This window comes from Carcharhinus amblyrhynchos, unplaced genomic scaffold, assembly GCF_965287045.1.
Source record: "Carcharhinus amblyrhynchos unplaced genomic scaffold, sCarAmb.v2.hapA chromosome_575, whole genome shotgun sequence".
In the NCBI taxonomy this organism is placed as follows: domain Eukaryota; kingdom Metazoa; phylum Chordata; class Chondrichthyes; order Carcharhiniformes; family Carcharhinidae; genus Carcharhinus; species Carcharhinus amblyrhynchos.
Window position 1 is genome coordinate 1 of NW_027650315.1, and position 22,756 is coordinate 22,756.

A 22,756-nucleotide genomic window follows, 5' to 3' on the forward strand; every position below is an offset into this window, starting at 1 on the left:
ATGTGTAGGTTAGGTGGATTGGCCATGCTAAATTGTACCCGAACAGGGTTGTGGTGACTGGGGGATTTTCACTGTAACTTCATTGCAGTGTTAAGCGTACTTGTGACAATAATAAGTACACTTAAACTTTAAAACTACATCTTTGGATACTAAGGGGCAATTTAGCATGGCCAATCACCTAACCTGCACATCTTTGCACACTAAGGGGCAATTTAGCATGGCCCATCCATCTAACCTGCGCATCTTTGGACACTAAGGGACAATTTAGCATGGCCAATCCACCTAACCTGCACATCTTTGGACACTAAGGGGCAATTTAGCATGGCCAATCCACCCAACCTGCACATCTTTCAGACTGTGGGAGGAAACTGGAGCACCCAGAGGAAACCCACACAGACACGAGGGAGAACGTGCAAACTCCGCACAGACAGTCACCCAAGCTGGGAATTGAACCCGGGTCGCTGGCGCTGTGAGGCAGCAGTGCTAACCCACTGTGCCGCAGTGTGGGATTATGCGGGTGGGAATTATTTCACGCAGCGAATGGCTGCGATCTGGAAGGCGCTGTCTGAAAGGGCGGTGAAACCTTCGAGCTCAGAGTTGGAGAGTTGAAGGTTGAGAATTTGTGGAGTCTAAGCAGGACAGAGTGGGACTAATTGGGTCGCTCTGTCAAAGAGACAGCACAGGCACGATGGCTGAATGGACACCTCCTGTGCTGTACTGTTTTTGTTCCATCATTCGGTGTTAGACAAGAGTTTGAAGAGTTGTGGAATCGAGGTGGAGTTAAGGGACAGAAGAACCAATGCCCCAGCCAAGGGGCTGAATGGCCTCCCAGATAGCTGCTTCTCCACCTGACACTGGTCTGATCTTTCCCTTCTGCAGGGCGAGGCGGAGAAGGCAGCCTGCGGGCTGCACGGAGAACTGGTCCTCGATGTAGAAAACGGCACCATTTTCAGTGTGTCGCAGTACAAGGGGCAGCCTGACCTCAGCTACCTGTGCATTGAGTCCAGCAAAGTGGCGTTGTACCAGAAAGGTAGGGTATACTCTGTGGCCAACTGGGGAGGGGGGGAGGTGGTGCTGTGTGAACAAGCCTTAAAATCAGTGTGGGCAGTGGGACCCTCCCCTCATAGCAGCTCTCCAAGGCAGGCCACCTTGTTAGGCCAACACGCCAACAGGTCCCAGCCTGTCCTGGGTTGGGGGACGGATGCTCAGTTGACTTAATTCTGGGCTAGCGGGAGGGTGTGAAATTTATCCAGAATTACTGTCTCTGGCCCCCATTGCCGACTAACCCCTGGTTAACTCCGCGAGTTGGTCAGTCCTTGTCTAATTACCTCCCTGCCAACACCCGAGTCCAAAACACACGACAGATTAGTACAAATAGGCAGGAGAGCACACATTCTTTCACCTACTCTCTCAGACAGTGTGCCCTCATTACTGAGAATTACGCTCCCCCCGTTACTGAGAATTACGCTCCCCCGTTACTGAGAATTACGCTCCCCCGTTACTGAGAATTACGCTCCCCCCGTTACTGAGAATTACGCTCCCCGTTACTGAGAATTACGCTCCCCCGTTACTGAGAATTACGCTCCCCCGTTACTGAGAATTACGCTCCCCCCGTTACTGAGAATTACGCTCCCCCGTTACTGAGAATTACGCTCCCCCCGTTACTGAGAATTACGCTCCCCCCGTTACTGAGAATTACGCTCCCCCCGTTGCTGAGAATTACGCTCCCCCCGTTACTGAGAATTACGCTCCCCCGTTACTGAGAATTACGCTCCCCCCGTTACTGAGAATTACGCTCCCCCGTTACTGAGAATTACGCTCCCCCCGTTACTGAGAATTACGCTCCCCCCGTTACTGAGAATTACGCTCCCCCCGTTACTGAGAATTACGCTCCCCCCGTTACTGAGAATTACGCTCCCCCCGTTACTGAGAATTACGCTCCCCCCGTTACTGAGAATTGTGCTCCCGGCGTTAATGAGAATACAAGAACCTATCTGGATTGAGAGAGAGAGGCCGGATGGATCAGTGGGTTTCCCACCGTGAATGTTTCATTGCAAGGTGATTGGCGGGGCGGGGGGGGAGCTCTGTGCTCCTCTGAACGGCATCACCGTTCCGCCTCGTTCATCGTGTCTCCCTGCCGCAGGGGTGCTGACCTTTTCTGCTCTCTCCCCCCCACCACTCCCCTGACTCTGAGCAGCCGATGTCGAGGACTACTTCCTGCCGGAGCGCCTGGACGTGCCGGATTTCACCGCCCCGCCCGGCCTGGAGCTGACCATCGTGAACTCGGACGAGGGGCTGCTCACAAAGCCTTCAGCAGTGGCTGGACGGAGGGAGAGGAACCCCCCCATGCTCTCGACGGCCATCAAGATCACACTGGACACCAAGAAGGCCATCAAGGTATTTCCATTTTCAAATTACTCTGTGCGCTGCACTGGGGTATTTCATTAGTTTATTTATTTATTGGTTTATTTCTCAGTGTCACAAGTAGTCTTACGTTAACACTGCGAGGAAGTTACTGTGGAAAATCCCTGAGTCCCTGCCCCTGCCTCCCCCCCCACCCCCATTCGCTCTCTGTCCCTCTCCCTCGCTCGCTCTCTGTCTCGCTCGATCTGTGCTCTCTCTTGCTCTCTCTTAACTCCACCCATGCCTCCCATTCTGACTCTCTCTTACTGTACATCTCTCTCTGTCTCTCTGTCATTTTCCCTCCCTCTCTCTGTTTCCCTCTTGCTCGCCGTCACTCTCTTTCTGTTTCTCTCTCTCTGCTAATCTTTGTCTCGCTATCTCACTCTCTCTTTCTCTCTGTTTCACTGTATTTGTGTGTGCGTGCGCGTGTGTGTCTGTCCCACTCTCCCCTCTCTTTCTGTCTGTCTTTGTCATCTCTCTCTATCTCTGTCTCTCTCTCGCTCTCTCATTCACTCCGACACGCTCTATCTCTCTCTCACCCTGTTAATCTGTCTTCCTCTCACTCTCTATCTCTTTGCCTGACCTTTTTCACTTTCTCCTTTCAGGAGTTCCTGGTTGCCCTGAGACTGGAAGGTGCCACCTTGTGCCACCGGATGACCCGAACCAACCAGAGCTGGTACGAGCAGGTAAGAGGAACCAGCAGCCACCTGAATTTCTCACACTCAACTCCCTGTTTGTTAGGTGGGAACTCTGAAACTGTATGTCACTCCGCTGGGCCTCCCTTGGCCCCCTTCGGACTCCTCCGGCCTCCCCCCCGGGCCTGTCCCCCCAACTCCGGCCTCCCCCCGGGCCTGTTCCCCCCCTCCGGCCTCCCCCCGGGCCTGTCCCCCCACTCCGGCCTCCCCCCGGGCCTGTCCGCCCTCCCGGCCTCCCCCGGGCCTGTCCCGCCCTCCCGCCTCCCCCCGGGCCTGTCCTCCCCACTCTGGCCTCCCCCCGGGCCTGTCCCCCCACTCCGGCCTCCCCCGGGCCTGTCCCCCACTCCGGCTTCCCCCCGGGCCTGTCCCCCCCACTCCGGCCTCCCCCTGGGCCTGTCCCCCCACTCCGGCCTCCCCCGGGCCTGTCCCCCCACTCCGCCTCCCCCCGGGCCTGTCCCGGCCTCCCCCAGGCCTGTCCTCCCCCCGGGCCTGTCCCCCCAACTCCGGCCTCCCCCCGGGCCTGTCCCCCACTCCGGCCTCCCCCCGGGCCTGTCCCCCCACTCCGGCTTACCCCCCGGGCCTGTCCCCCCACTCCGGCCTCCCCCCGGGCCTGTCCCGCCCTCCCAGCCTCCCCCCGGGCCTGTCCCCCCACTCTGGCTTCCCCCCCCGGGCCTGTCTCCCTCCCCCCGGGCCTGTCCCCCGACTCCGGCCTCCCCCCGGGCCTGTCCCCCCCCACTCCGGCCTCCCCCCGGGCCTGTCCCACCCTCCCAGCCTCCCCCCGGGCCTGTCCCACCCTCCCAGCCTCCCCCCGGGCCTGTCCCCCCACTCCGGCCTCCCCCCGGGCCTGTCCCCCCACTCCGGCCTCCCCCCGGGCCTGTCTCCCCACTCCGGCCTCCCCCCGGGCCTGTCCCCCAACTCCGGCCTCCCCCCGGGCCTGTCCCCCCCTCCCGGCCTCCCCCCCGGGCCTGTCCCGCCCTCCCGGCCTCCCCCCGGGCCTGTCCCGCCCTCCCGGCCTCCCCCCGGGCCTGTCCCGCCCTCCCGGCCTCCCCCGGGCCTGTCCCCGCCCTCCGGCCTCCCCCCGGGCCTGTCCCCGCCCTCCAGCCTCCCCCCGGGCCTGTCCCCGCCCTCCGGCCTCCCCCGGGCCTGTCCCCGCCCTCCGGCCTCCCCCCGGGCCTGTCCCCCCACTCCGGCCTCCCCCCGGGCCTGTCCCCCCACTCCGGCCTCCCCCGGGCCTGTCCCCCCACTCCGGCCTCCCCTCGGGCCTGTCCCCCACTATGGCATCCTCGAGTGGGCTGATACCTTCCCACTAAGTCACTGAAAAAACTCCCTCAGGCAGAGAAACTGTCTTGCTGGTGAACCTGAGGACGTTCTGCCCCTCCCCATCCCTCCTCGGTCCAGCAAGGCTGTCAGAATGTGGCTCCCTCTCAGAGTTTTACTGCTGTCTTGCCTGAAACGTGGCGTTGTACCACAGGCCATGACCTTTTCACCTCGTTCCTCGATTGCAGTCATTTTCTAAATTGGTTGTGGACTAATTTCCAGGGTGTTCAGACTTACTGGCTGCTCCTGACGAGATGTGAGGGTATTAAAGAAACATGTGGCAGTTGGCCGGCTGCCCAGTGAACTAAAAGTGTCACTCTGGCCCAATGGTGACTGACGGGTCAGGAGGCCACGGGGTCGGGTCACAGTTCAGTGACCCTGAGCCTCGCTGTCGGAGGGTCAGTGCCGAAGGAGTACCGCACTGTCAGAGGGTCAGTGCTGAGGGAGTGCCGCACTGTCAGAGGGTCAGTGCTGAGGGAGTGCCGCACTGTCGGAGGGTCAGTGCTGAGGGAGTGCCGCACTGTCGGAGGGTCAGTGCTGAGGGAGTGCCGCACTGTCGGTGGGTCAGTGCTGAGGGAGTGCCGCACTGTCGGAGGGTCAGTGCTGAGGGAGTGCCGCACTGTCGGTGGGTCAGTGCTGAGGGAGTGCCGCACTGTCAGAGGGTCAGTGCTGAGGGAGTGCCGCACTGTCAGAGGGTCAGTGCTGAGGGAGCGCCGCACTGTCAGAGGGTCAGTGCTGAGGGAGCGCCGCACTGTCAGGGGGTCAGTGCTGAGGGAGCGCCGCGCTGTCAGAGGGTCAGTGCTGAGGGAGCGCCGCACTGTCAGAGGGTCAGTGCTGAGGGAGCGCCGCACTGTCAGAGGGCCAGTGCTGAGGGAGTGCCGCGCTGTCAGAGGGTCAGTGCTGAGGGAGCGCCACACTGTCAGAGGTCAGTGCTGAGGGAGTGCCGCGCTGTCAGAGGGTCAGTGCTGAGGGAGCGCCGCGCTGTCAGAGGGTCAGTGCTGAGGGAGCGCCGCACTGTCAGAGGGTCAGTGCTGAGGGAGTGCCGCGCTGTCAGAGGGTCAGTGCTGAGGGAGCGCCGCACTGTCAGAGGGTCAGTGCTGAGGGAGTGCCGCACTGTCAGAGGGGTCAGTGCTGAGGGAGTGCCGCACTGTCAGAGGTCAGTGCTGAGGGAGTGCCGCACTGTCAGAGGGTCAGTGCTGAGGGAGCGCCGCACTGTCAGAGGGTCAGTGCTGAGGGAGTGAGGCACTGTCAGAGGGTCAGTGCTGAGGGAGTGAGGCACTGTCAGAGGGTCAGTGCTGAGGGAGTGCCGCACTGTCAGAAGCGCCATCTTTCAACTGATATGTTAACTCGAGGCCCCTCTGTCTCCTCTATTTATTGGGTGTAAGAGACCCAACGGGCACCTTTGGAAGAAGCGGGTGGGGGGGGTGGGTGGTGGTGTCTCATGCTTCCTGGGGCCAGTATCTGCCCTGTTAACGAACGTCACTATACATGGATGACCATCTGATTTTCACACGGCTGTGTGTGGGAGTTTGCTGTCGCTACGTTACAGCAGTGACTGTATGATAGACAGTAACGTTCCTCGGTTGCCGACTGGGAAACGAAAGGCTTTGGAAACCTATTGAATGTGTGAAAAATACCGTGGGATGACTTGGATGTTTGGCCCCCCCCATGTACCTGTGGGGTCGGGGAGGGGGGGAGGTATTCAATTTCTTCAAAAATTCATCCGTGGATCATGGGTGTTGCTGGCTGGGCCAGCATTTATTGCCCATCCCTAGTTGCCCCTTGGAGGGGCAGTTGAGAGTCAACCACACTGCTGTGGCTCTAGGAGTCACATGTAGGCCAGACCGGGGTAAGGACGGCAGATTTCCTTCCCTAAAGGGAACTGGATGGGTTTTTCTCACAATGGGTCATCAGTAGATTCTTAATCCCAGATATTTTTTATTGAATTCAAATTCCACCATTTGCCGTGGTGGGATTCGAACCCGGGTCCCCCAGAACATTAGCTGAGTTTCTGGATTATTGGTCTAGTGATAGTACCACGAGGCTGTTGCCTTTCCAGTTCGATTTCAGCCTCGGGTCAGTGTCTGTGTGGAGTCTGCACATCCTCCCCTTGCCTGTGTGGGTTTCCTCCGGGTGCTCTGGTTTCCTCCCACACTCCAAAGGTATGCAAGTTAGGTGGATTGGCCATGCTAAATTGTCCCTTAGTGTCCAAAGATGTCTAGGTTAGGTGGATTGGCTGTGCTAAATTGCCCCTTAGTTTCCAAAGATGTGTAGGTTAGGTGGATTGGCCATGCTAAATTGCCCCTTAGTGTCCAAAGATGTGCGGGTTAGGTGGATTGGCCGTGCTAAATTGCCCCTTAGTGTCCAAAGATGTGCGGGTTAGGTGGATTGGCCATGCTGAATCGCTCCTAGTGTTAGGAGATAAGCAGGATCAATATGTGGGGTTGGGGGGTGGGTGCGACTGTGGTCGATGCAGACTTAATGGGCTGAATGGCCTCCTGCACTGTAGGGATTCTATCATTTCTGCGCATGTTTGGTCAGATGGCCCCCAGCTTCAACTGGGAAGGGGGGTCAGTGGGGAATGGCAGGGTGGGGGTTTTAATACCCTGTGTGGAATCAGTTTCTTGTGACTGAATGGTCCATTTTAAGCCACCCCCTCCCCTCACGCACACCCTCTCTGCCCCCCCCTTATTGAACCTGTGTCTGTTCCCTCGCAGTTGATGGATTTCTTTGATGTGATCGATGAGCCGATTCTGGGTTACAGCCCCCCCACGGTGATCACGATCCTGCACACCCATCTGGTCAGCTGTGCTGTCGATTACAGGTACGTGCGCCGGGAAACGTACTGTCTGAGCCCGGCCGCTCGGCCCCGCTGGGCAAACCGTGCCGAACCGGGCACTGCGCTCCGGCAGTGGGGAGAATGGGACAGGGGCTCTGGCTCTCTCCCGGGACTCTGTTCACAGGGTCCCTCCCTCACTGTGCTCCATTCCGAGCTGAACAGCTGAGGGCTGTGTCCCTTCAGAGGATGGTGCACTGTTACAATATTCCCCAGAAATCATCTGCTGCCCTGGCGCCCCGTCCTCCCCCCACCGCGCCCCGTCCCTCCCCCCCACCGCGCCCCGTCCCTCCCCCCACCGCGCCCCGTCCCTCCCCCCACCGCGCCCCGTCCCTCCCCCCACCGCGCCCCGTCCCTCCCCCCACCGCGCCCCGTCCCTCCCCCACCGCGCCCCGTCCCTCCCCCCACCGCGCCCCGTCCCTCCCCCCACCGCGCCCCGTCCCTCCCCCCACCGCGCCCCGTCCCTCCCCCCACCGCGCCCCGTCCTCCCCCACCGCGCCCCGTCCCTCCCCCCACCGCGCCCCGTCCCTCCCCCACCGCGCCCCGTCCCTCCCCCCACCGCGCCCCGTCCCTCCCCCCACCGCGCCCCGTCCCTCCCCCCACCGCGCCCCGTCCCTCCCCCCACCGCGCCCCGTCCCTCCCCCCACCGCGCCCCGTCCCTCCCCCCACCGCGCCCCGTCCCTCCCCCCACCGCGCCCCGTCCCTCCCCCCACCGCGCCCCGTCCCTCCCCCCACCGCGCCCCGTCCCTCCCCCCACCGCGCCCCGTCCCTCCCCCCACCGCGCCCCGTCCCTCCCCCCACCGCGCCCCGTCCCTCCCCCCACCGCGCCCCGTCCCTCCCCCCACCGCGCCCCGTCCCTCCCCCCACCGCGCCCCGTCCCTCCCCCCACCGCGCCCCGTCCCTCCCCCCACCGCGCCCCCGTCCCTCCCCCCACCGCGCCCCGTCCCTCCCCCCACCGCGCCCCGTCCCTCCCCCCACCGCGCCCCGTCCCTCCCCCCACCGCGCCCCGTCCCTCCCCCCACCGCGCCCCGTCCCTCCCCCACCGCGCCCCGTCCCTCCCCCCACCGCGCCCCGTCCCTCCCCCCACCGCGCCCCGTCCCTCCCCCCACCGCGCCCCGTCCCTCCCCCCACCGCGCCCCGTCCCTCCCCCCACCGCGCCCCGTCCCTCCCCCCACCGCGCCCCGTCCCTCCCCCCACCGCGCCCCGTCCCTCCCCCCACCGCGCCCCGTCCCTCCCCCCACCGCGCCCCGTCCCTCCCCCCACCGCGCCCCGTCCCTCCCCCCACCGCGCCCCGTCCCTCCCCCCACCGCGCCCCGTCCCTCCCCCCACCGCGCCCCGTCCCTCCCCCCACCGCGCCCCGTCCCTCCCCCCACCGCGCCCCGTCCCTCCCCCCACCGCGCCCCGTCCCTCCCCCCACCGCGCCCCGTCCCTCCCCCCCCCCCGCGCCCCGTCCCTCCCCCCCCCCGCGCCCCGTCCCTCCCCCCACCGCGCCCCGTCCCTCCCCCCCCGCGCCCCGTCCCTCCCCCCACCGCGCCCCGTCCCTCTCCCCACCGCGCCCTGTCCCTCCCCCCACCGCGCCCCGTCCCTCCCCCCCGCGCCCCGTCCCTCCCCCCCCCCGCGCCCCGTCCCTCCCCCCCCCCGCGCCCCGTCCCTCCCCCCCCCGCGCCCCGTCCCTCCCCCCCCGCGCCCCGTCCCTCCCCCCCCGCGCCCCGTCCCTCCCCCCCGCGCCCCGTCCCTCCCCCCCCGCGCCCCGTCCCTCCCCCCCCGCGCCCCGTCCCTCCCCCCCCCCGCGCCCCGTCCCTCCCCCCCCGCGCCCCGTCCCTCCCCCCCCCGCGCCCCGTCCCTCCCCCCCCCGCGCCCCGTCCCTCCCCCCCCCCGCGCCCCGAGCCCCCCCCCCCCCCCCCCCCCCCCCGCACCCTGTCCCTCCCCCCCTGTGCCCCGTCCCTCTATCTCTCCCCTCCCGCTCCATCTTTCTTTCCCACCACCTCACTCGATTTCTCACCATTCCTGCCTCTGGTCATATCTCTCGCTGCTCTCTCTCTCTCCCCGTCTCCCTCTTCTCCCTCTCCCCATTCCCACCAAATGCCAGTTTTTCCCTCTTGCTTCCTGCCTTCCCCGACCCTCTCCGCTGGGCCCGGAGTTCTCCACGAGTGAATTCTGTCGAGGTGGGTGGGCTTGGGATTGTGGCGCTGATTCCTGCTTGGTACAGAGTGCTGTGTGTGATCGAAACGCCAATCAGTGCAGGTGCTGGAAATCTGAAGCAATAAGTGCTGGAAAAGCCCGCAGGTCTGGCAGCATCAGTGGAGAGAGAGAGAGAGAGAAAAACGTAGAAAAGAGGTACAGGTTGGCCCTTGCAACCTGCACGACCATTCAGTATGATCATGGCCAATCCTACATTTTCAGTATCCCACTCCCGCTTTCTCTCCATACCCCCTCAATCCCTGCAGCCGGAACACAGTTAACCTTTCCAGAGTCCGGCGTGGCCCCTCAGTTGCAAACGGAAGGTCAGGTTAGACTCAAAACTCGTAAACTCTGAGAGTGGCACGGTGGCACAGCGGGTTAGCACTGCTGCCTCGCAGCGCCAGGGACCTGGGTTCGATTCCCAGCTGTCCGTGTGGAGGCTGCATGTTCTCCACTTGTCTGCGTGGGTTTCCTTCTGGTGCTCCAGTTTCCTCCCGCAGTCCAAAGATGTGTAGGTTAGGTGGATTGGCCATGCTAAATTGTCCCTTAGTGTCCAAAGATGTGTATGTTAGGTGGATTGGCCATGCTAAATTGTCCTTTAGTGTCCAAAGAGGTGTATGTTAGGTGGATTGGCCATGCTAAATTGTCCCTTAGTGTCTAAAGATGTGTATGTTAGGTGGATTGGCCATGCTAAATTGTCCTTTAGTGTCCAAAGAGGTGCAGGTTAGGTGGATTGCCCATGCTAAATTGTCCTTTAGTGTCCAAAGAGGTGCAGGTTAGGTGGATTGCCCATGCTAAATTGTCCCTTAGTGTCCAAAGATGTGTATGTTAGGTGGATTGGCCATGCTAAATTGCCCCTTAGTGTCCAAAGAAGTGCAGGTTAGGTGGATTGGCCATGCTAAATTGCCCCTTAGTGTCCAAAGAGGTGCAGGTTAGGTGGATTGGCCATGCTAAATTGCCCCTTAGTATTGGGGGACTAGCTAGGGTAAAGACATGGGGTTATGGAGATAGGGCCTAGGTGGGATTGTTGTCGGTGCCGACTCGATGGGCTGAATGGCCTCCTGTCGAGAATTCTATGATTCTCTGTCCTGGCAGACCTGCTGAGTTTTCCCGGTGCTTTCCGTATCTATTGCTGCGTAACGTTCCCCAGTGGATGTGCGATCGCCCCGTCTGATACCCGATGATGGAGCTCTCTCTCTCTCTTGCTGTCTCTCCGTATTGCAGTAGGGCTGAGCTGACTGACTTCTCTCTTTGTTGGTTTCTGTTGCAGACCCCTGTACCTCCCCGTGCGCGTCCTCATCACCGCAGAAACCTTCACGCTTTCCAGCAATATCATCGTGGACACGGCCACGTTCCACCTCAGGTACGACGCCCGCGGTGAAAGGGCCACTCAGCCTCGCGCAGGCGCGATGGTCGGACAGAGCCGGACCCCTGACCCACACCAGCCCGTGTGAGAATCATAGAACCCTACAGTGCAGAAGGAGGCCATTCGGCCCATTGAGTCTGCAACGACTCTCTGATAAAACATCTTACCCAGCTCCCCCTGACTCCGATAACGCCCCCCCACTCCCCCACATTCAATCCACCTAACCTGCCCATTTTTGGTGGGGTTGTAGGGACCTGGAGGAGGTTACAGAGATAGGGAGGGGGTGTAGGGGGCTGGAGGAGGTTACAGAGATAGGGAGGGGGTGTAGGGGGCTGGAGGGGGTTACAGAGATAGGGAGGGGAGGTGTAGGGGGCTGGAGGAGGTTACAGAGATAGGGAGGGGGTGTAGGGGGCTGGAGGAGGTTACAGAGATAGGGAGGGGGTGTAGGGGGCTGGAGGGGGTTACAGAGATAGGGAGGGGAGGTGTAGGGGGCTGGAGGAGGTTACAGAGATAGGGAGGGGGGTGTAGGGACTGGAGGAGGCTACAGAGATAGGGAGGGGGGTGTTGGGAACTGGAGGAGGTTACAGAGATAGGGAGGGGGGTGTTGGGAACTGGAGGGGGTTACAGAGATAGGGAGGGGGTGTAGGGGCGGGAGGGGGTTACAGAGATAGGGAGGGGATGTAGGGGCTGGAGGAGGTTACAGAGATAGGGAGGGGGTGTGGGGGGGCTGGAGGAGGTTACAGAGATAGGGAAGGGGTGTAGGGGCTGGAGGAGGTTACAGAGATAGGGAGGGGGTGTGGGGGGGGCGGGAGGAGGTTACAGAGATAGGGAGGGGGTGAAGGGGATGGGAGGGGGTGTAGGGAACTGGAGGAGGTTACAGAGATAAGGAGGGGGGTGTAGGGGCTGGAGGAGGTTACAGAGATAGGGAGGGGGTGTAGGGGATGGGAGGGGGTGTAGGGGACTGGAGGGGGTTACAGAGATAGGGAGGGGGTGTAGGGACCTGGAGGAGGTTACAGAGATAGGGAGGGGGGGTGTAGGGAGCTGGAGGAGGTTACAGAGAGGGGGAGTGGGGTGTAGGGGGCTGGAGGGGGTTACAGAGATAGGGAGGGGGTGTAGGGGGCTGGAGGAGGTTACAGAGATAGGGGAGGGGGTGTAGGGAGCTGGAGGAGGTTACAGAGAGGGGGAGTGGGGTGTAGGGGGCTGGAGGGGGTTACAGAGATAGGGAGGGGGTGTAGGGGGCTGGAGGAGGTTACAGAGATAGGGAGGGGGGGTGTAGGGGCTGGAGGAGGTTACAGAGATAGGGAGGGGGTGTAGGGGGCTGGAGGAGGTTACAGAGAGGGGGAGTGGGGTGTAGGGGGCTGGAGGAGGTTACAGAGATAGGGAGGGGGTGTAGGGGGCTGGAGGGGGTTACAGAGATAGGGAGGGGGGGGTGTAGGGGCTGGGACTCCGCCAGGAATGGCCCAGTTGACCGTGACAGGAGGTGCCCCCCCCCCCACCACCACCACCAACTCCTTGGCGTGTGACATCCGCCCAAACTCTGCACGATGCAGCAAGCCCGGCCTTGCATTCAGATAGCACCTCGTCCCGCTGGCGAGCCACTGAGGTGATTGGCCTTCACAAAACGCAGTCGGTGTTTCAGATGCAAATTCGGACGCAGCAGACGGTTGAAGGGAAGGGGAGGGGGGCAGCACAGAGAGGGACGTGTGTTTGGTGGGGTGGGGGGGTGGGGTGGGGGGGCGGCGAGTGTTATTACCCGAGACCAGCGCCTCGAGGGTGAGGAGAGGAACCCCAGCGAGTGTTGTGGCTTTCCGACGCTGACAGGCGCTGTTTCCTGTTGAGGGAGAGTGAGAGAGTGCCATCTGTGGCTGCCCCGTTAGTCTCATCCGTCAGCGAGCGGCACCCTCCTTCCTCCCCCAACCCCCCCCACGCACGCAGCCACTTTCACTGTTGACGGCCGAGGGCTCAGTTCCTCTTCCGTAACTCCCGACATTGGGGGGGGTGGTGTTTTCCCGCCTGTCGTGCAGCACTCCCGCCAGCAGATGGGGCAGGAGGGCTGCCTGGACGCTGAGAGCTGGATGGTGGGGAGAGGATGGTGGTGGAGGGGCAGAAGAGCCTTTTAAAAATAAGGCAGCCCCTCGAGACTCCGCACCTGCCGCTCGCGCGCCGGCCTCGTGCCGCGAGGGAAGGCACACACCTGCGTTTGCGTTTCGGCACGCGTGTTTCCATCTTTAGTGCCGAGGGAGTGCCGCGCTGTCGGAGGGTCAGTGCTGAGGGGGCGCCGCACTGTCAGAGGGTCAGTGCTGAGGGAGTGCCGCACTGTCAGAGGGTCAGTGCTGAGGGAGCGCCGCACTGTCGGAGGGTCAGTGCTGAGGGAGTGCCGCACTGTCAGAGGGTCAGTGCTGAGGGGGCGCCGCACTGTCAGAGGGTCAGTGCTGAGGGAGTGCCGCACTGTCAGAGGGTCAGTGCTGAGGGGGCGCCGCACTGTCAGAGGGTCAGTGCTGAGGGAGCGCCGCACTGTCGGAGGGTCAGTGCTGAGGGAGTGCCGCACTGTCAGAGGGTCAGTGCTGAGGGGGCGCCGCACTGTCAGAGGGTCAGTGCTGAGGGAGTGCCGCACTGTCAGAGGGTCAGTGCTGAGGGAGCGCCGCACTGTCAGAGGGTCAGTGCTGAGGGAGTGCCGCACTGTCAGAGGGTCAGTGCTGAGGGAGCGCCGCACTGTCAGAGGGTCAGTGCTGAGGGGGCGCCGCACTGTCGAGGGTCAGTGCTGAGGGAGTGCCGCACTGTCAGAGGGTCAGTGCTGAGGGAGTGCCGCACTGTCAGAGGGTCAGTGCTGAGGGAGTGCCGCACTGTCAGAGGGTCAGTGCTGAGGGAGTGCCGCGCTGTCAGAGGGTCAGTGCTGAGGGAGTGCCGCACTGTCAGAGGGTCAGTGCTGAGGGAGTGCCGCACTGTCAGAGGGTCAGTGCTGAGGGAGCGCCGCACTGTCAGAGGGTCAGTGCTGAGGGGGCGCCGCACTGTCGAGGGTCAGTGCTGAGGGAGTGCCGCACTGTCAGAGGGTCAGTGCTGAGGGAGTGCCGCACTGTCAGAGGGTCAGTGCCGAGGGAGCGCCGCACTGTCAGAGGGTCAGTGCCGAGGGAGCGCCGCACTGTCAGAGGGTCAGTGCCGAGGGAGCGCCGCACTGTCAGAGGGTCAGTGCCGAGGGAGTGCCGCACTGTCAGAGGGTCAGTGCTGAGGGAGTGCCGCACTGTCAGAGGGTCAGTGCTGAGGGAGTGCCGCACTGTGTCAGTGTTGTACAGAGTGGGTCAGGTACAGGTTCTGCTCAGAGACCTGCTGGCTGGATTAGTGCAGAGTGTCTGTGGTCTGCAGGTTCCAGCTCACTCACACCGTGACTTCACTCTGATCTCCCCGCAGGTTTATTTTGGACGACTCTGCAATCTATTTGTGCGATAGGTGCAACGTGGAAACTGTCGACTTGAAGAAAGGTAACGTTCCTTCCTCCCCACCTCGCCCCCAGTCCACTCGAGGCCGCAGACATCTCATAGGCAGGTGTCCGGTGTAGAGCCCCAGGCAGCGTGACTGGGTCCCCCGGTCTGACTGACTGCGGAAGGAATCTCTCATTCCTTCCCCCTCACATCCTCCTGCCCGACTCAAAGTGACCCCTCTCAGCTCCCTCTCCCCTCCGTAGAAATATTACAGCGCAGAAGGAGGCCATTCGGCCCACCCTGTCCGTGCCAGCCCAAGGAAGTCCAGATGCCCTTTCTAATCCCACCTTCCTGTACCTGGCCCTGCAGCTTGAGGTGCAGATCCAGATGGTTTAAAAAAGAGTTTCGAGTCTCTGCTCCCCCCACCAACTTGGACGTCAAATTCCAGACACCCCTCAACCTCTGCGTAAAAATGTTCTTCCTCATATCGTCTCTTCACCTTATCTTGAATCTGTGTTCCCCGCCAACAGAACGATGTTACCCTGTCCACTCTCTCTCTCTTCCGCTGTACACCTCTATCGAGCCCCCCCCCCAGCCTAGGCCGCAGCTGGAGTACTGTGTGCAGTTTTGGGCGCCGCACCTGCGCAAGGATATTTTGGCCTTGGAGGGAGTGCAGAGGAGGTTTACTAGGCTGATACCGGAGTTGAGGGGATTGAGCTATGAGGAGAGGCTGAATAAACTAGGCTTGTACTCGTTAGAGTTTAGAAGAATGAGGGGAGATCTCATTGAGACGTATAAGATGATGAATGGGATGGATAGGATAGAGGTGGAGAGACTCTTCCCGCTCAGAAAGGACAGTAGGACTAGGGGGCACAGCCTCAAGATAAAGGGGAGGCGGTTTAGAACGGAGTTGAGGAGGAACTTCTTCACTCAAAGGGTGGTGAATCTCTGGAATTCTCTGCCCGTTGAAGTGGTGGAGGCTGCCTCGCTAAATATTTTTAAGAAGCGGGTTGATGGGTTCTTGATGAGAGAGGGGATTAAGGGTTATGGGGAGAGGGCGGGAAAGTGGAACTGAGCCACGACAGATCAGCCATGATCTTATTGAATGGCGGGGCAGGCTCGAAGGGCTAGATGGCCTACTCCTGCTCCTATTTCTTATGTTATGTTCTTTTTTTATTCCCAGGAAAATAACCCCAACTTCTCACTTTTCTCACCCTGCTCACGTTCTTGTGAACCCCCTCTCTGGGCTGGCACAGCGGGTTAGCACTGCTGCCTCACAGCGCCAGGGGACCCGGGTTCGATTCCCGGCTCGGGTCACCGGCTGTGTGGAGTCTGCACATTCTCCCCGTGTCTGCGTGGGTTTCCTCCGGGTGCTCCGGTTTCCTCCCACAGCCCTAAGATTAAGTTGGCTTGGCCGTGCTGAATTGCCCCTTAGTGTCGAAAGGAGTTGAATGCGTGGGCTCTCGGGGGGTAGGGATTGTATGGAAACGTGTATTCCTGCTTTATCTCTGTCCTTTTCCATGGTAATGCTAACTCTGAACTGTGATTACTGTCCGCGATGTGGTCACCGACTGTCACTTCACCCCACTCGCTCTCCCTCGCCGGTTTGTACTCATGTTCCCTCCACCCTTACTCCCTCCCTATCTCCTAACCCTCTGCCTCCGCTGCTGTCCTGGACCCATACCTGTCCCTCCCTCGCTGACCCCACCCCCGGCCGACACCCCTCCCTCGCCAGCCCCTCCCTTGCTGCTCCCCCCCTTCCCTTCCTCACCTGGCCCTGACCCCACCCCATCACGACCCCTCCCTCACCAGCAACCTTCCCCCCGCCCACTTATTGGCCCCACCTCACCCCCTCCCTTGTCAGCCTTGCCCCCTCGCCGCCTCCCACCCTCCCTCGCTGGCCTTCCACCCACCCCTCTCTCTCCTCCTCCCTCTCTGGTCCCTCTTTTCTCTCTCTCCCTCCCTCCCCCTCCTCTCTCCCTCCCTCCCTGGTGCCCCTCTCTCCCCCCACCCCTCCCTCCCTGTCTCCCTCCCTCCCTGTCTCCCTCCCTCCCTCCCTGTCTCCCTCCCTCCCTCCCTGTCTCCCTCCCTCGCTCCCTGTCTCCCTCCCTCGCTCCCTGTCTCCCTCCCTCTCTCCCTGTCCTCCCTCTCTCCCTGTCTCCCTCCCTGCCTGTCTCCCTCCCACCCTGTCTCCCTCCCTCCCTGTCTCCCTCCCTCCCTGTCCCGTGGCTCCGTGCCGACTCCCTGTCTAACAGCCTGTCTCCTCTCCCCCCCCCGCTGTCCAGATCCACTATATGTCTGTGTGCTCGACGTGGATCTGCTGGAACTGGTCATCACCACCTGGAAAGGAGAGGCGGGGGGAAAGCTGGTGAGACGCTGAACCTGAGTAAATAAACACCCCTGTCCCCCTCTCCCTCCCTCTGTCTGCACACTCGCCCTGATTCAGCCCCTCAGATATTCTGTTTACGTTTGCTCCCCCTACTTTGCGTGTGTGTGTTTGACTGAGTGTGCCTACATGTGCATGTATGTCTGTGTGTATATATGTGTGTCTGTGTGTGTGTGATTGTGTATGCATGTCTGTGTTTGTGTCTGTGTGTGTATTGTATCTATAGGTGTATGTGTGTGCTTGTCTGTGTTTGTGTGTGTGTGTGGGGCGCGCCTGTGTGTGTGGGGCGCGCCTGTGTGTGTGTGTGTGGGGCGCGTCTGTGTGTCCCTGTATTAGTGTGTATATGTGTGTTTATCTGTACATGTTTGTGAATGTGGTTGTTTGTGTCTATCTGTGTTTTGTATGTGTGTGTTCCAGCGTGGCGGTGGGTGTTTTGGGGTCGCGGCAGGGTGGGTGAGATGCTGGGATTTTGTTGCAGCAGACGCTCACTCACGTGGGATCATTCTCTCCCCTGGCCAGGCCCAGCCGCTGTTTGAGCTGCGGTGCTCCAACAATGTGGTGCACGTTCACACATGTTCTGATTCGTGCGCCACCCTGGTCAACCTTGTCCAGTACATAGTGAACAGCGGAGACCTCCACCCCCCACCCAAGCAGGACAGCCCAACGGAGATCGCAGGCCAGAAGTTACAGTAGGTGAAAGTGTCCTCCTGCACTGCGGGCTAGCCAGGCAGTACCTCTCCCGGGATTCTCCCTGGGCTGTCCGTCACAGCTGGCCCAGTTGGTTGCCCTTGGCGCGGATTCTGAATCGAAGGGTTGTGGGTTCCTCACCTACTGGCTCACAATCCAGGCTGACACCCCCTGGTGCCAGTGCTGAGGGAGTGCCGCACTGTCAGAGGGTCAGTGCTGAGGGAGTGCCGCACTGTCAGAGGGTCAGTGCTGAGGGAGTGCCGCACTGTCAGAGGGTCAGTGCTGAGGGAGTGCCGCACTGTCAGAGGGTCAGTGCTGAGGGAGCGCCGCACTGTCAGAGGGTCAGTGCTGAGGGAGTGCCGCACTGTCAGAGGGTCAGTGCTGAGGGAGGGCTGCACTTCTGGAAGTATTTCCGTTGAGACGGTTGTCATACCCTTTGGGGTTGGGTGTGAATGATCTCCTGGCCACTATGGGGAGCAGTGGCGTGGGGTATCTTCCCAGTGTCCTTTGGCCAAACATCCGTCCCTCCATTAAGTGGAGACTGATAACTGAGCCTCGATCGCAGAACTGTGTGTGGGATCCTGCTGTGTACAGTTTGAGTTTCTACATTACCGCACAGTGACTGCGCAAAGGTACTTCATTGGCTGGTTCGCTATGGAACATTGTGTGGTTATCGGTGTATTACATCTTTGTAAATGTACGTTTCAGTTTCAATCAACCATCACCCAACTTCTCATCTCTGCCGCTGACTGTACCTGAGAGAGTCACACGGCGCAGAGTGAGGCCATTCGGCCCTCCCCCGCCAATCCTCTCCATCCTCCTTCAAAGAACGACCCAATTCAAGACGCTCCCCCATCCCCGCAAAGTGCTGCAACCTTTTACCCCTGTTTCTCTGGGGTGGCACAGTGGGTTAGCGCTGCTGCCTCACGCCGCCAGGGACCCTGGGGTTCGAATCCCGGCTCAGGGTCACTGTCAGTGTGGAGTCTGCACATTCTCCCCGTGTCTGCGTGGGGTTTCCTCCCACAGTCCGAAAGAGGTGCTGGTTAGGGGCATTGGCCGTGCTAAAACTCTCCCTCAGCGTAACCCGAACAGGCACCGCAGTGAAGACAGGGGACTTTGACAGCAACTTCATTGCAGCGTCAATGCAAGCCTTACTTGTGACTTTCAACTGCTCCCCTCTTTTGAACATCCCAGCTTCCACCATCCTTTCAGGCAGTTCCTTCCAGATCACAACTCCCTGTGTGTGTGTGTCAACAGCACATTCTCCTCATCTCTCGAATCTTAAACCCCCCCCCCCCCCCCCCCCCGCACCCCCGAGTCTATCATCCCTTTCCCCCCAACTTAGTCTTCTCCAACTCGGGTCCATGTGATCTGCCTCGTAACTGTGGAGAGGGGTGGAGGGGGGAGGTCATAGTTTGAGGATAAGGGGTGAACCTTTTAGGACTGAGGTGAGGAGAGATTCCGTCACCCAGAGAGCGGTGGGATTCACTCCCACAGAAAGTAGTTGAGGTCAAAACGTTGTGTGATTTCAGGAAGGAATTAGATATCGCTCTGGGGGCTAAAGGGATCGAGGGATAGAACATAGAACATAGAACATTACAGCGCGGAACAGGCCCTTCGGCCCACAATGTTGCGCCGACCAGTCTTATTTCTAAAAAAAAACATTGACCCACTAATCTAAACCACTCCTTTTTCGTCCATAAACCTATCCACCAATCTCTTAAACGCCCCCAAACTAGGCGCATTTACAACTGCAGCAGGCAGGGCATTCCAGTCCCTCACCACCCTCTGGGTAAAGAACCTGCCCCTGACATCCGTCCTATAACTACCCCCCCTTAATTTAAAGCCATGCCCCCTCGTGCTAGATTTCTCCATCCGAGGAAACAGGCTATCACCATCCACCCTATCTAAACCTCTAATCATCTTATATGTTTCTATAAGATCCCCTCTTAGCCGCCTTCTTTCCAGTGAAAACAACCCCAAATCCCTCAGTCTCTCCTCATAGGATCTCCCCTGCATACCAGGCAACATCCTGGTAAACCTCCTCTGCACCCTCTCCAAAGCCTCCACATCCTTCCTGTAATGTGGGGACCAGAACTGCACACAGTACTCCAAGTGCGGCCGCACCAGAGTTGTGTACAGTTGCAACATGACGCTGCGACTCCTAAATTCAATCCCCCTACCAATAAACGCCAAGACACCGTATGCCTTCTTAACAACCTTATCTACTTGATTCCCAACTTTCAGGGATCTATGTACACATACACCTAGATCCCTCTGCTCCTCCACTCTATTCAAAGTCCTCCCGTTAGCCCTATACTCAACACATCTGTTATTCCTACCGAAATGGATTACCTCACACTTCTCCGCACTTCTCCGGATATTGGGGGAAGTGGCGGGGGATCAGGAATGTGAATTTAATGATCAGCGATGATCAAAGTGAATGGGGGAGCAGGGCTGGAAGGGCCAAATGGCCTCCTCCTACTTCTAGTTTCCATTTTGTATGTAACCCTTTAGTCCCCAAGGTTGGTCTCGTGGTTCCAGGCTGCATCTCCTCATCCAACCTGCTCCAAGAGGACAAGTTTATCCTCCCCTGAGGGGCTGGGGCCCGGTCTCTCCTCCCCTGAGGGGCTGGGGCCCTGTCTCTCCTCCCCCGAGGGGCCCAGAACTGAACCTAGTAACTCCAGATAGTCCGGTTCACAGTTTACCGACCACTCCCCCCTCCTGTTAACCAGAGCGGCACCGTAGGAGAGCATCTCTGGCCTTTTCCATCATGTGACCAGCCATAGTTGGCCATTTCCAACACGTGATCGTCACGTTGCTCGCTCCTCCGCCTGCGATGCGAGGCCATACCAGACACACAATGGGAAGAATGGAGCCATTGTCAGCCACGCTCGAGGAGACGGGAAAATCACCGCCTCGCCAATGAAAGGAATGTTATATTCTCAAAATACCGGCCTTTGTCCTGTGCGTGGGTACAACTGTCCTTTACGAGCCTCTGTGTTGGAAAGTTCTGTATTTGAGACTCATACCAGAGACTGGGGCCTCTAACACTCTCGCTGAGGGAGTGCTGCACTGTCAGAGGGTCAGTGCTGAGGGAGTGCCGCACTGTCAGAGGGTCAGTGCTGAGGGAGTGCCGCACTGTCAGAGGGTCAGTGCTGAGGGAGTGCCGCACTGTCAGAGGGTCAGTGCTGAGGGAGCGCCGCACTGTCAGAGGGTCAGTGCTGAGGGAGTGCCGCACTGTCAGAGGGTCAGTGCTGAGGGAGCGCCGCACTGTCAGAGGGTCAGTGCTGAGGGAGTGCCGCACTGTCAGAGGGTCAGTGCTGAGGGAGTGCCGCACTGTCAGAGGGTCAGTGCTGAGGGAGCGCCGCACTGTCAGAGGGTCGGTGCTGAGGGAGTGCCGCACTGTCGGAGGGTCAGTGCTGAGGGAGTGCCGCACTGTCAGAGGGTCAGTGCTGAGGGAGTGCCGCACTGTCAGAGGGTCAGTGCTGAGGGAGCGCCGCACTGTCAGAGGGTCAGTGCTGAGGGAGTGCCGCACTGTCAGAGGGTCAGTGCTGAGGGAGCGCCGCACTGTCAGAGGGTCAGTGCTGAGGGAGTGCCGCACTGTCAGAGGGTCAGTGCTGAGGGAGCGCCGCACTGTCAGAGGGTCGGTGCTGAGGGAGTGCCGCACTGTCGGAGGGTCAGTGCTGAGGGAGTGCCGCACTGTCAGAGGGTCAGTGCTGAGGGAGCGCCGCACTGTCAGAGGGTCAGTGCTGAGGGAGTGCCGCACTGTCAGAGGGTCAGTGCTGAGGGAGTGCCGCACTGTCAGAGGGTCAGTGCTGAGGGAGCGCCGCACTGTCAGAGGGTCAGTGCTGAGGGAGTGCCGCACTGTCAGAGGGTCAGTGCTGAGGGAGTGCCGCACTGTCAGAGGGTCGGTGCTGAGGGAGTGCCGCACTGTCAGAGGGTCCGTGCTGAGGGAGCGCCGCACTGTCAGAGGGTCAGTGCTGAGGGAGTGCCGCACTGTCAGAGGGTCAGTGCTGAGGGAGGCGCTGAAGGAGAAGCTGAAATCTCTGCAGGGGGTGGTAGTTTGAACCCACGAGTTGCTGAGTTCGATGCAAGAATTCTGGGTTTGTGGTGGTGCTGCTGCAGATTGGTTCCACTAATGTTCCAGCAGGCGAGCTCCAGCCTGTTTATCTACCTTTCTATCTTGCATGATCATGCTGTCCGCTTCTCAGAAGAGCCCGCTACCTGTGTGGTACCAGGATGTGGGCTCTGCTCGGTGTGGGGTGGGGTGGGGGAGTCTTTCATCAGCACCTCACTTGCAGCAAAAATAACCCCGTGACTCGCAGCTTTCCTTTCTGTTGCTTCCACGCTGCACACGCCTGCAGAATGCCGCAAAGCCCACAAGCTGTGTCAACAGGGGCCTCCATAGAACAAGTGAGCAAAGGTGAGGCTCCTCTCACACAATGCCAGCAGTGCAGAAGGGAGGCCGTTCAGCCCATCGAGTCAGCACCCACCACAATCCCACCCAGCCCCGATCCTCGTCACCTCACGTATTTACCCTAGCTAGTCCCGCCCCGGCACTCGGACGATTTCAATTGACATCTTTGGACACCAAGGGTCAATTTAGCATGGCCAATCCACCTAACCTGTACATCTTTGGACATAAAGGGGCCATTTAGCATGGCCAATCCACCTAACCTACACATCTTTGGACACTAAGGGACAATTTAGCATGGCCAATCCACCCTAACCTGCACATCTTTGGACACTAAGGGGCAATTTAGCATGGCCAATCCACCTAACCCGCACATCTTTGGACATAAAGGGGCAATTTAGCATGGCCAATCCACCTAACCTACACATCTTTGGACACTAAGGGGCAATTTAGCATGGCCAATCCACCTAACCTACACATCTTTGGACACTAAGGGGCAATTTAGCATGGCCAATCCACCTAACCCGGACATCTTTGGACACTAAGGGGCAATTTAGCATGGCCAATCCACCCTAACCTACACATCTTCATAGAATCATAGAAGCCCCAATGTGCAGAAAGAGGGAATTTGCCCCATCGAGTCTTCACCGACCATAATCCCACCCAGGCTGTACCCCTACATGTTTACCCGCTAATCCCTCGAACCTCTGCATCTTTGGACAATTTTGCACGGCCAGTCCACTTAACGTTTGTTTTATCCATTCCTGGGACACGGGCGTGGCTGGCTGGACCAGCATTTATTGCCCATCCCTAGCTGCCCCTTGGAGAGTGAACCATGTTGCCGTGGCTCTGGAGTCACATGTAGGCCAGACCGGGGTGAGGACAGCAGATTCCTTTCCCTAAAGGGAACCAGATGGGTTTGGAATTTTCCTGTCTCCACCTCTCCGCCCTCTCCCTTCAGGCGCTCCTCACAAAACCTGCCTCTTCGACCAAGCTCGTGGCGTCTCCTTGTGCCGTCCGATTTTTGATCTCTTCTGAACCGAAGGCCACTC

General features: G+C 60.1%; 1 protein-coding gene across 1 annotated transcript in view; it reads left to right on the top strand.

Moving 5' to 3' along the window:
• Window positions 1-879: 879 nt before the first annotated feature.
• The window catches only part of LOC145339626 (autophagy-related protein 2 homolog A-like), a gene marked incomplete at its 5' end in the record, with an annotated part of 62,082 nt that continues 40,205 nt past the window's right edge, over window positions 880-22,756 (top strand). Inside the window, 8 exon segments of the mRNA XM_080184135.1 lie at window positions 880-1,030; window positions 2,198-2,397; window positions 3,009-3,089; window positions 7,133-7,239; window positions 10,703-10,795; window positions 14,204-14,274; window positions 16,500-16,582; window positions 17,120-17,293. Of these exon segments, the coding sequence (XP_080040261.1) occupies window positions 880-1,030; window positions 2,198-2,397; window positions 3,009-3,089; window positions 7,133-7,239; window positions 10,703-10,795; window positions 14,204-14,274; window positions 16,500-16,582; window positions 17,120-17,293 (960 nt within the window).